This window comes from Panulirus ornatus, chromosome 49 (genome assembly GCF_036320965.1).
Source record: "Panulirus ornatus isolate Po-2019 chromosome 49, ASM3632096v1, whole genome shotgun sequence".
Lineage (NCBI taxonomy): Eukaryota > Metazoa > Arthropoda > Malacostraca > Decapoda > Palinuridae > Panulirus > Panulirus ornatus.
This window is the reverse complement of record NC_092272.1, coordinates 6,324,087-6,338,028: the sequence shown is the minus strand read 5'-3', so window position 1 is coordinate 6,338,028 and position 13,942 is coordinate 6,324,087. Positions and strand designations below refer to the sequence as shown.

The window sequence follows — 13,942 nt, the reverse complement described above, 5'->3', positions numbered from 1 at the left end:
GGAAGGGGGTTGTCATTTCATGTGTGGCGTGGTGGCGACAGGAATGAATAAGGGCTGACAGTATGAATTATGTACATTTGTATATATGTATATGTCTGTGTGTGTATATATATGTATACATTGAGATGTATAGGTATGTATATGTGCGTGTGTGGATGTGTATGTATATACATGTGTATATATGCTGAAAGTATTAGTAAGGTGTTCTAGATAAGAAAAAATTTAGATTTAAGATGCACAATTGTTCTTTCTAAAGCTAAAGGTTTGAATATTCACAGATGGTGATGATGCAGGTGCCAACTTCAGTAACTTAGGTGGGGTTAGCAGCAGTAGCGGAAGTGGTATGCGAAGAGTAGCCTCATGTCCTGATCATAAATCCATTGATCATGTTCCTGACCCTGTCCATGAGGTGTGTGATGTTAAAGTTAAGATTGCTGACTTGGGTAATGCCTGCTGGGTTGACCATCACTTCACAGAAGATATCCAGACCCGGCAGTATCGATGTCTAGAAGTGCTGCTCGGTGCTGGATATGGAGCCCCTGCTGACATATGGAGTACTGCATGCATGGTATGTGCTACTTATTTCCCTGATGAGGTTTATACTTTTTTTATGAGAACACCTTTTTGTAGAACACTAGTCTTTTGATACAAAAAATGAGGTATTTCTTATGGTTTAGAATAATCTAGTCCCTAAGTATCTTAATGAAAATATGATTGCCAAATTTATGAATAGACCTGTTTTGTTAATAGCAAGGAATATTTTTCAAGTACATCATCTTATATGCCCCCTCAAGACTAAAAGATTTTGTTGGTCAACCAGGTTACATTGAACTTATGTCCTTTTTTTTGTAAGTTTTTTTTAACCCTTAATCAGCAGGATACATATCTGGGTGGATCTGGAAATTGCTTATCTTTTCACAAACATGGCTGTCTTTTTTAGCCTGTTGTATGAGGGCTTTGATTTTCACAATGAACCTCTTATTGGTTGAGATTAGCAGATGGTGTCATTGACATCTGAGAGATATCTTTGTTCTGTAATTTATATGCTTGTGACCTCTCTGTGTTACTTTGAGTATGCTGCTGTCTAAAGATGTACCTGAACACGAGTCATTTGTCACAAGGGGTAGGTCCTTTCTTAATATTCCATATGTTTTACTTAAGCCCCTCCTCCATCACATTGGGATGCTTTGAGGTGCTCTTTTAGTCTGTTGTAAAGAAATATGGGTTTAGATGAAAAAAATATTGTAGGCAAAACCTTGTGAATATCCATTCATTTCCCCTGCTCCCTTCCTCGTATTCCTTTTTGAATGAGTTTCATGAACTAGGCAGTAATTGGACTAGCATTTTGTGAATGGAGATGGATGGTTCCTAGGCACCACCATATCCCTACATCATGGTTAGCATGTGGTTGTTGAGTCCTGTGAATGAGCACCTGCAGCCTTATGTATGTTTTGATGATATATATCATGAGTACACCTCATTTTGGAGGTAAGATGGTGTTTTAACCCTCCACCAAGCAAGTGCTTTATCAGATGCTCTTAGGGCACTGCATTGGTAGGGAAATGGGTTTTTGATCCTGCAAAACCTTGTTGCTAGTATTCTTTGGGATGGAAAGCTTTACATACAGTAAGTGTCTAACCAAGTGAAACCATATGTACTGGTTATTCTTGTTTAGATTAGCAGTACGGTGAAGGACATCAGATTGAGTTTGGAAGAGACAGGCAGTTTCCATATAGTGAAGCATGTCTTTTTAACTTATTGGTAAAGTGATTACTTAGATTTCTTCTAAATGTGGTTTTGATAGATCGACGGTTACTTTTATCTGTAGTGTAATCCAGAAATATATATATATATATAATTCCAGGACCACACCTCCATGGGTCCTGGAGCTTTGAGGCTGTGCTACAACCAGTGGTGGGCAAGGGATGGACTTCTGTAGGGTGAGAAGTTCTTTGATGAACTTGTACTCTGACGATACAACCTTATTAAGGATAAAACTCCCTAGTAGCATAAACAACCAAGTGGAGTCCAATAACATTTTTTTTTTTGTTATTTATTATTTTACGATTATGATTACTACTGTCCCAGGACCTCTTTTGTAGTGGGTCATAGGGCTATAGATATGAAACCAATATCCCACCAATCCATTGGCTCCTGTAGTTTCAAGGTTGCACCACATATGCTGTGTCAGGGACTGGATGGCCTCCTTTGAATTGAGTTCATTGACCAGACCATATTTTCTTTTGTCTACCAATGATGAAACAAGCACACCAAAGTTGACTCTTCACTCGAGATGTAACCTCATGTAGGCAGAGTTTAGCAACACAGTCTATGAATGTATGTATATATATATATATATATATATATATATATATATATATATATATATATATCCCTGGGGATAGGGGAGAAAGAATACTTCCCACGTATTCCCTGCGTGTCGTAGAAGGCGACTAAAAGGGAAGGGAGCGGGTGGCTGGAAATCCTCCCCTCTCGTTTTTTTTTAATTTTCCAAAAGAAGGAACAGAGAAGGGGGCCAGGTGAGGATATTCCCTCTAAGGCCCAGTCCTCTGTTCATAACGCTACCTCGCTAATGCGGGAAATGGCGAATAGTACGAAAGAAAAAGAAAAGTAATCCAGAAATGTGTATTTTCTTAGCCTTAATTACCTAAGGATACTCATGCTCTTTAACCTTTTACTCTTGATTGATTGTAGAATTAAAAAACAAGATTTCTCTGCACAACCTAATAATGGTTTGCCACCTCAAAGAACTGTACACTAGTAGTCAGCTATCATCAGTCATTGCAAACTAGTCTCTCATGATGATAGTGATCACTGACTAATGATATTTAGTGATAACATACCTTCATTGTATGAACAAGCCTGAGAAAGCCCATATGTAAGCACATCTGTGATGCCATGGAATACATTTAAAGACATTGAAGTAAGGTAAGTGTGTATTGCCTTTCTGTTTTCTAGAAAGCACCCTAAAGATAAGAACAGGTATTGCTGATTTCATGAATCATGTACTGCACTTTTTATCATGCACATTGTGTGAGGCTGTGTAAATGTAATCCTTGTATGCTGCAAATTTGTATACATATCTCTCCTTCTGACATGGAAGTGGCATTGATATTAATGCATGCATAGTAATGGTTCTTTTGAAAAGTTTGAGAGAAATGCATTTAATGATCTGATTGCACAGAAAGTTGCATAGACCCTGTCTTTGGAGAATTCTGTGCTTCTGCAGCTGCTGTATGAACAGGCAAAAGATATATTTAAAATGGACAGGTTTTATTATAGCTCTAAGGTATTCATTCAGCACATTACTGGTTAGATGGACATTTTTTTTTTTTTTTTTCATACTATTCGCTATTTCCCGCGATAGCGAGGTAGCGTTAAGAACAGAGGACTGGGCCTTTGAGGGAATATCCTCACCTGGACCTCTTCTCTGTTCCTTCTTTTGGAACATAAGTGTTAAAATGTTTTTGAGTGTGTTTAGTATTGAATCTTGTTGAGATATGCCTTTATGGTTCTGATTCCTCTGAGAGGTGCATAGACCTTGTCTGAAGAGAATTCTGTGCTGCTGCTGCAACTATATCTATAGTCAAGAAATGCTACAGAAGTTGACAGGTTTCATTATAGCTTTAAGGTATTCATTCGGCTCATCACAGTTCGGATAAACAAGAATGGTAAAGGTTTTTGACAGTGTTGAGAGAGGAATCTTATTGAGAAATGCTTCTACTGCTCTGGTTGCTGTGAGAGTTGCATAGACTTTGTCTGAAGAGGACTCTGTGCTGCCGCCACAGGTATTTCTACAGTCAGAGATATTACTTCAATATTACTTCAAATATTACTTGCAATTAAGTATTTGTGTTTCTTTAAGTGTATGTGTTACGTTTTTACCTTTGGATGGTGGGTAATATTCTTGTTCTATTCTTCAAACATTTACTAGTCCAACCTAGTTTTCAAAACTATTATTTTCACATAGTACATTTTTGTTTGATGTCCTCCAACATGTATTTTTTTTGTGCTGAAAAAGTATTTCCCTACAACCCTTTCCAGGACTTTTTTGTCCTGAAAAAGTATTTCCCTATAACCCTTTCCACTATTTAAGTTTGATTTCTACCATATCCCCTAGTCCTTTGCATTCCAGCTTTATAGAATCTACACTTATTCACATTTATTAGAATATTTAGAATTCTTAGGGATAGGGCATCAGCCTATTGTAGGTGACTAATGGGGATTCCCTCCATTTGGAAGCTGGAATCCTCCCATCCTTTATTATTACATTTTGTAAGTTTCTTCATCATTCATAACACTTAATAATACAACTCGCAGAAGTCATTCTTCATAACTCTAAATTTTCCTGCAGTGAGCACTTTGCACCATCCCTGCCTTTTAGCAAAATGGCAGGACCAATAGATAGAAGTAATAGGTAGGAGCATTGGGTAAAAGTAGTATATTGGAACATTAGGTAGACACATTGAGTAGAAGTAGTTGGTAGGCCCATTATGGTTGAGGCGCTAAAAGCTAAGAAGCAGTATTGAAGTTCACCAGTTATAGAGACTTTGCTGAAATGAGTTCCCGGAGGGAATGGGCATCAGAGATATAGATGGATAGATAGCAAGTGTAAACAGTAAAAAGAGCTAAGCGAGGATTCATCCTTGAGGGCTCAGTTCCTGGTGTCACCTCATTAAGGTGGGAGAAGCAAGAGAGTACAGAAAAATAAGAATTAGAATTGTGTAGGCCATAAAAGATCACCTTTCCCCTCAGTCTTTTAAGATGGTAATTGCGGTATTCTCAGCTCCTTTTCATAATGCTTTTCTGTTTCCACATTTTTGCATTCTTCTTACCTTGTGTATGGGCTTCTTTGAATGGAGAATCCATTGTGGTGTACTACATTTGATGACTGTGTTCATATATTCATTAGATGATTTCTTAATCATAACTCCACGAATTTGAATGCTTCTTATGTATGCCAATAATGCATAAGTTACCAAGACTTTTTCATTAGCATGGATGTCAAATGATAAAGTTCTTTCTATTAACATCTCAAGATTTTTCAGACAACTCTTATTTCTCCCCATCTAACTCATGATTTCATTCAAATCATCATGGTTCCCTCCTCATTCTCATTTCATGACTCTTTCTTGGCTTATACTGTACTGTCCACCTCTCCTACCAATAGGCTGGAACATTTAAGTTACCTTGTATTGTTTCATATCTTTCATGACACCAACTTCTGTCATTATTTCTGTTTCATGTTCAGAATGTTTGGTCAATTGATTGATGGAAACCTAGTTGATTTAGACATTTAAATGGAAGGTAATGATAATCATCACTAGAGTTGATGATGTTACTGCAGTGGGAAACTGATTTTTCCTCAGGCTTTTGAATTGGCAACTGGAGACTACTTGTTTGAGCCTCACAGTGGGGCTGACTACACAAGAGATGAGGACCACTTGGCACACATCATTGAATTGTTGGGAAAAATACCACGCCATATAGCTCAGTCTGGCAAATACTCACGGGAATTCTTTGATAAGAAAGGTATGTAAAGATTATGCCACATGTTACATACAATTTTGTGTCTATGCTTCTCTCATATTGCAAGCAGGATGCATCTCAAGAAGAGGTCAAACAAAGCAAACTTACATTTTGTTAAAGAGAGGATGTGAGATGTTTTGGACATAAAAGGATTTGAAACAAGAGAGTCATAAGTGCTTTGGAGAGAAGAGAAGAGGTGTGATTGAGCAGCTGGAGTGGGTGGGATTGCAGTTGAATATGTTAAAAAAGGGGCTGACATTGTTGTTGATTGTTCGGAAAGGACTTCCAACATATGTATGGCTCAAAGGTATCAAAATTGCTCTTTTTTCCAGGATTTCCCCATTTAAACTCACCCTTGAACTGACCTGTTTCTCTCCCCTACTAAACTAAATAACCTTACTTTATTCTCATTAACACATCTTTTTTCTTTCACACACTCCCAGACTCTAAAACCAACTTTTGCAGATTCTCACTTGAATTAACTGCTAGTATAAAACTTAATAATTTTCTTTACTTTTGTAGGTGACCTGAAGCATATCACAAAGCTCCGTCCTTGGGGCATGTTTGAGGTGCTGACGGAGAAATATGAATGGCCTGAAGATGAAGCTCGGGCATATAGTGATTTCCTCACTCCTATGCTGGCATTTGACACATCGGAGCGAGCTACAGCTGGAGAGTGCCTCAAACACCCATGGCTCAACTCATGAATACGAGAAGAGCTGAAGCTGCTCCCTCAGCCCTCTCTCTCTGGTAAATAGTCAGTTTGTCTGATTGGGCCAGCTCACCCAAGCAGGAGAACCACATGGTATCAGGGAGCAGTGACCTGACCTCTCACTTGACCACTCACGTATGAGCACTTAATGATGGTGGTCAGTATCAGGGCAGATACCAAAGATGTTTCCATAGAATGACAGCTGTCAAAGAGATGTTCCAGATCAGTTCACATGGTCCTTACCCAGTGTAGTATCACCATAGCACTTGAGTGGTCAAATGAGGTGAGGGTTGAGGGTGGCCAGTGTGCATACCAGGGTTCGCCTTTGGGGTTAATGGCCCCACTCTTGACCAGAAGTGCTTTTGACTCTTGATAATTACAAGGATGGATTTTTAGTTTGGTTCATTCAGCTCTGATAATGCCGAGAGACTGATTGGAGGAACCAGTAATCTCTGTGCAAGTGTCTTAAATGATGATGGTGACTGTGTTTAATGGTTATGATGTGAGTGTACATAAAGACAGATGGTTGCTAATCCCCTCAATGTCCATGATAGTACATATTGCTGAGAGGGGACATTAGGAGGAGTCATATGCTCGTATGCTGATTTTACTGCTCAAACCACAAATTTTTGTAAGAGAAAGCAGAGACCCTATGTATTATCCTGCATGAGAAGTGACGATACAACCTTATTCCACTGGCACTGCTGCAGAACTTGGGATAGTATTGGTACCAAGGACCACATACCCTGATGACCTGCGGTGTTGTGTCATCGTGCACAACGGGATGGCTCTTTTCTAAACATTCATTTTAATAATTATGTAAATATTGCACCACTCACTGAAATTCATTTCCCATCAGCCCTAAAATGTAAATTGTTGGCTCTCTATGAAGCTGTGGGAAGAATTTGATGATTTTCTTAAACTGGAAGACAGAAACTGCTGCTCTTCAAGTCACCATTTAAAAGTTGTAATTTTCGTTTTTGTTTAATTGTTTTTGTCAAATTATATATATATATATATATATATATATATATATATATATATATATATATATATATATAAAATGTATTTATTTGAGATCTGAATGGGAATCTTCACACTTGTAAAAGAGAGCAATTATTTGCAGGTTTATGAAAATCCAAATCACTTATTTTCTGTGTACCGAAAGGGAGAGGAGTACTCAGTCCATGTAATCTCAGTCCATTCATTTTTTTTTCATGTAGTGAGTTGGGGATGCAGTGTTTATGTCCCAACTGTGGAAATGCATAAAACAGGGCTGATATTATATAACATACAATTAGCCTTGTAGCCTGATTGCAATATTTTGTCCATCATTAAAATCATCTACTAAATGCAGGCCCTCCTAGAAGTCAGTAGAACCCTGTCCAGCTGGCTGTATACCAAGTACAATCCCCCCCCTTTCTCTCCTTCCCCCATGCTCCCCCTTTCTCAATAAACCCCTCTCTTGTCCCCCATTGTTTCATGTTTCATCTTGAACAGTGGATATTACATCACTTTACTTTACTGAGGCAACTAGGCTCTGTGTTTTTCTGTATATTTAGCCACATCTGTAAGATGTCATACATATGCATCAGTGATTATGAATATAATTTATTTTTACTCCATTTTAGATATGCACCTTTGTTTAGTAGGTTATCTTTCATTGTGACATAACTGTAGAATTCATTTATGTCTCCCCCTTGTGACTCTGTTCCACCAGCCAATAGTGTTATCGACGGCAAGTAATGTGACACCACATCCTGCTTCTCCTGTTTGCCCATTACACAAATGCTTTGCTCTAGATTAATACACGAGTTACAGTGACAATGATGGCATGACATGGAAAGATCATATGCACAAGGTACAGGTGTATACAAGGGTGAAGCAGGAATGTAGGATGTGGGTGTGCACAGAAGTGGGTCGGGTGGCCTCAGCCCTGCTTATGGAGCATCTCCCATAATCAGGCTAATGTTGTCTTATATTAAGATGCCTCAAACCTTGCCAAGGGTGCAGTAGGCCAACAAATTTTGTACAACATACGAAGAATTTGGGCCTCGCTGCTGTGGTAGACTTGTCCGATCCTCTGTATAGCAGGCATAATGATAACGGTACTCTTGATAGTAAAGGTGAAGCACACCAGGCTTGTGTTTGATTTTCTATAGAGTTTATTCTCTTACCATCATAAACACTTACTAAGCAGAGAATTCTGTATGTAGTTTCTGTTAAAAAAATGTATACTTTGAGTTTTTGTGGAAAGGAAGTAAGTATTCCTTATGTGAAATGTAAACTGGATATTTTTCAGTTGAGCTCATTAGGTTACTTATTGAGATAATGATATGTTGTATACTTTTTTCCTGTTCGTCTGTCCAGAATTATATATAAAGACCCTGTCCTTATTATCATCACTGAATTTTCAAAATAAGTTGAATTTTTTTTTTTTTTTTTTTTTTCCCTTACTATAAACTGCAATCATTTGTATGGGAGCTGGGGAAACTAAATAGGCTATTCCCTCTTTAACTTAGTGTGTCTTCAGTTCCCATACAAATGGTAGTGGTTTGAATCTTGCTGTCAGGAAGGCATTAAGTGTTCTCTGAAAGTATGCACTCATTGCAATATATTTCTATGTAGAAAATTTTGTCTGTTTTCCTGGTGCTACCTTGCTGAGGCAGTGAGTGGCGATGCTGTTTCCTGTGGGGTGATGTTGTGCCAGGAATGGATGAAGGCAAGCAAATATGAATATGTACATGTGTATATGACTGTGTATGTATATGTATGTATATATTGATATGTATATGTATGTGTACATCTTTTATACATCTCCCAGTCATTTGCATTATTTCCCTGCAAAAATCGTCCAAATGCCTCTCTCATCTCTTTCACTAATAATCTTATCACTAATAATCTTACTTCTTCATCCCACCACTCACTACCCTTTCTAATCTGCCCACCTCCCACGCTTCTCATGCCACAAGCATCTTTTGCGCAAGCCATCACTGCTTCCCTAAATACATCCCATTCTTCCCCCACTCCCTTTACATCCTTTGTTCTCACCTTTTTCCATTCTGTACTCAGTCTCTCCTGGTACTTCCTCACACAAGTCTCCTTCCAAAGCTCACTTACCCTCACCACTCTCTTCACCCCAACATTCTCTCTTCTTTTCTGAAAACCTCTGCAAATCTTCACCTTCGCCTCCACAAGATAATGATCAGACATCCCTCCAGTTGCGCCTCTCAGCACATAAACATCCAAAAGTCTCTCTTTCGCGTGCCTAGCAATTAACACATAATCCAGTAACGCTCTTTGGCCATCTCTCCTACTTACATACGTATACTTATGTATATCTCTCTTCTTAAATCATGGAGTGAAAAAGATTTTTAGTGATCGGGGCCTGAACATTTAGGAGGGTGAAAGGCATGCAAGGAATAGAGTGAATTGGAACGATGTGGTATACCGTGTTGTCAATGGATTGAACCAGGGCATGTGAAGCGTCTGGGGTAAACCATGGAAGGTTCTGTGGGGCCTGGATGTGGAAAGGGAGCTTTGCTTTCGGTGCATTATTACATGACAGCTAGAGACTGAGTGTGAACGAATGTGGCCTTTGTTGTCTTTTTCTAGCACTACCTCGCACACATGAGGGGTTAGGGGGTTGTTATTCCATGTGTGGCGAGGTGGCGATGGGAATAAATAAAGGCAGACAGTATGAATTATGTACATGTTTATATATGTATATGTCTGTGTGTGTGTATATATATGTGTACTTTGAGATGTATAGGTATGTATATTTGCGTGTATGGACGTGTATGTATATACATGTGTATGCGGGTGGGTTGGGCCATTCTTTCGTCTGTTTCCTTGTGCTACCTCGCTAACGCGGGAGACAGCGACAAAGCAAAATAAATAAATATATAACTATTATTATAGTTGTTGTTGTTGTTGTTGTTATTATACTTGATTGCCATTTCCCACTTCAGTGAGATAGCACCAGGAAACAGACGAAGAAAGGTCACAATCTCTTACATCCACACTCAAACTGTCATGTGTAATACACTGAAACCACAGCTTCCTTTCCACATCCAGGCCCCACAGACCCTTCCATGGTTTGCTCCAGAAGTTTTACATTCCCTGATTCAGTTCACTGATGGCGCGTTGACCCCATTGTTCCAGTTTACTCCATTCCGTGCATGCCTTTCACCCTCCTGCACGTTTAGGCTCTGATTTCTTAAAGTCTTACTCACTCCATCTTTCCATATCCAATTTGATCTCCTGCTACTCTTTGTTCCATTCACTTCTGACACCTATATCCTTTCTGGCAACTGCTCTTTTACTATGGCCTCACCCTTGAGGAGTTCCAGTTGGAACATGCATCAGAGATATAGATAGAGTCAACCTTTTCACGTTAATTCTCTCTATATATCCAAACTATTTCAACACACCCTCTTCTGCTTTCTCAGCCTCACTCTTTATTTCTACACATCTCTCTTACCCTTTCATTACTAGAACAATCCACCTCACACCACATATCGTTGTAAAACATTTCATTTCCAACACATCAACCCTCCTCACAACCTTATCTATAGCCCATGTCTCACAACCATATGATATTGTTGGAACTACTATTCCTTCAAACATACCCATTTTTACTCTTTGAAATATTGTTCTCTCTCCCATAATGGATGTAGCCAGAGAGAAAGCTGTAAAGGGTGTGCTGAAATGGTTTGAACATGTGGAGAGAATGGCTGAGGAGAGGTTGACAAAGAGGATATATTTGTCAGGTTTGGAGAGGACAAAAATGAGAAAGGGCAATCAAGTATGCAAAAAAATTGCACTTTCCCACCTTTGCAAGATTGCACTAGGAACAGAAGCTTCTGCAAACACTGTGCTAGACTTGCCCTCTGCCAGTGGCCTGTTAAGGGTGAGACACTAAAGGCTAAGAAGTGGCACTGGAGTTCTTCAGTTATGGAGACTCCATCGCCATGGCCACCCCTTTAAGGGTGTTCCAGTTGGAACAGGTGTCAAAGATATAGATAAATTGATAGATAGATAGATAAATAGCACCAGGAACAGACTAAGATATGGCCTTATTTGGTGACATCCACTATTTAGTGGTCTTGTCCAATGCACTGAGACCAGAACACCCTGTCCACAACCAGGTTCCACAGCACTTTTCTGTGGTTTCCCCTTACCACTTTATAAATCCTGGTTCAGCCCTGTGGCAGAATGGTTCCCCCTGTATACCACATTGCTTTTGTTTGCTATGTCCTTTGCAAATCTCACACCCTCATGCATGTTCCAGCCCCAGACTATTTATTCTGTCTGTATCTATGGTGCCCGTTCCCACCGGGAACTCCCATCAAGGGGTGCCCGCTGCAAAAGAGTGTCCACTTATCCCTGTCCCTACATGCCTCTCTCACATACACCATTCCACACATTTTTCCACTATTTCTCTCCCTCTAGTATGCCTCCACCCTACTCACCCCTGACACTCATAACATCTTTCACCTTAGCCTTCCATACCTTCCTTGGTATTGCCCTTTTCCTTGTTCCTTCCACTTCTAGCATGTACACTCTTTGTCATCCTCTCTACATGCGGAAACCATTTAAGTGCACTTTCTTCAGGACTTATGCTAATCTTCTTACCATACCTCTCTCTCTTCCCCTTCATTTTTTTTATTTGATCAACCCTCCTCACACCACAAATATTCCTCAAACATTTTATTTCAAACGAATACCTTTTATACTTTGTCATTTGTGGCCGTAATTTGCATCCACTCAACATCAAAAATACCCATATTTGCCTTCACAGACTGTGACCTCTCTTTTCACACAGTCCTCAATGTACCTAGGATCTTGGCTCCCACACCTACCCTGTGGCCCACTTCAGCTTCCATGGTTTCATTCACTGCCATGTCCATTCCCAGGCATGTGAAAAACCTCACTTCCTCCAAGTTTGATCTATTCTGTTAACCTGTCTCTTTCCACTTCTAACCATAATAACCTTATTTTTATTCATATTTACTGTCAGACAAATTCATCAAAGCAAACACTTGATTCACACATCCTCTACCACCCCTAATACCACATTATTCCTTCCCAGTCTGATGCTCTGTGCATCCTACAGATGTGATGGTGAGGGAGGTGAATACAAGGGTCTTGGAGAGAGGAGCACGTGAATTGTGCATGAAGCAGCAACATTGTATATAACCTAGAGAAAAAATGAGAATTTAATCTTACAAATGAAGGTATGTATTAGGAAATTTTAAAAGGCTGAAAATGGATTAGAAGAGGGATAAGAAGAATTATGGTAGATTGTTATTAGACCTTTAAGATGTATACACAAAATAAACACTAAACTTATGAATGTAGAGGAATTAGGAATTAGCATCACTGATAGGTTTAGAGGAAAGTAGGTTGGATGTTAGTGGATGAGAGAAATGACAGTGGCAAGTTTAGGAAACAAGGTAGATGTATGTAGGGACAGTTGCATGGATCACATTACCATTAGTGTCATTGAATATAGGGAAAGAAGTATTGTACATACTGGACTGAATTTATTGAATAAGGAAACAGGTGTTATGAGTTGATAAGAATATTAGAAATGTGTTGAAAAAGTTATGGAGTTAAAAGTACTGTGTTGGCAGTAGTTGAGGTTTGTACGGTGTAAGGAATGTGTCAGGATAAGTGAGAGATGATTAATGCTTCTAGGAACAGTGTGGGACCAGACATGTATATTTCATTGCCATGGCTATCTACATGGTAGGCAATAGCTGGTAGGCAGCCACCAATTAGGGATGTATGTTACTGGTGCTACCCGCTTGGGTATTGGAAGTGTTAGTGATGGCTGCTTAGTGAGCCAACACTGCAGTGGTTGTCAAGTTGCACTCCTCTGACCCAGGTAGCTGTCTTTTTTCTCTGCCTCATCCTACTGACATTCTGTCCACAAACATTTAACAACACTTAACTCACAACTCATTCATCACAACAAGATTTTCCTGTGATAAATGGTATGGCAAAATGTTAGGAGCAGTACATAAATGTAGTGGGAAGGACTGTTAGGCTAGATCATTAGGTAGAAGTAGTAGGTAGAAACAGTAGGCAGGTTTGTTAAGTAGTAGTAGTAGTAGTAGTTTGGAAATTTGGGAGGAACAGTAAGTTGACACATAAGGTAGAAGTAGTCAGTAGGAACATTAGCTAGAAAGCTCTGGAAATGCTGCATTAGAGTTGCCCTCAACCAATGTCTTTATTAAAATTGAGGTTTTAAAGGCAAGGAAGCAACACTGTAGTTTTCTAGTTTTGAAAACTCTTTTGCCATGGCCACCCCTTTTAAGGTGTTCTCAAAGGGAATGGGCATCAGAGACATGTAGATAAGATGGCTGTTTGATGTCTAGGATAGTACTGCATGCGAGGATTTTGGAGTAAATACATGTTGAACAGTAGCACCTGAAAAGGATTGGCAAGTGTTGCCACTATATGCATGCAAATTAACAAGGGAAGATGTAAGAAACTTTGAAGATACTTAAAAGTATGTTGAGTAAGCTGATAGTGAATGCAAACTAGATGGTGGTGGTGGTTGAGAGAGGGACTTGAATATCAGTAAATGGTTGCATGGTGAGAAGTTGGAAAGGGTGTGATGATTGAAACGTTCAAGGATTCAAATGGATTTTTGTAAATATATGAAAGGGT

General features: G+C 39.3%; 1 protein-coding gene across 4 annotated transcripts in view; it reads left to right on the top strand.

Moving 5' to 3' along the window:
• SRPK (SR splicing factor protein kinase) overlaps positions 1-8,401 on the top strand; it is a 184,248-nt gene extending 175,847 nt beyond the window's left edge. For all 4 annotated transcript variants that reach the window (XM_071690909.1, XM_071690908.1, XM_071690907.1 and 1 more), the window contains 3 exons: positions 279-568; positions 5,391-5,553; positions 6,073-8,401. In XM_071690909.1, the coding sequence (XP_071547010.1) occupies positions 279-568; positions 5,391-5,553; positions 6,073-6,257 (638 nt within the window). In that variant the 3' untranslated portion in view covers positions 6,258-8,401. The remainder of the gene's footprint in view (positions 1-278; positions 569-5,390; positions 5,554-6,072) is intronic.
• Positions 8,402-13,942: the final 5,541 nt, after the last annotated feature.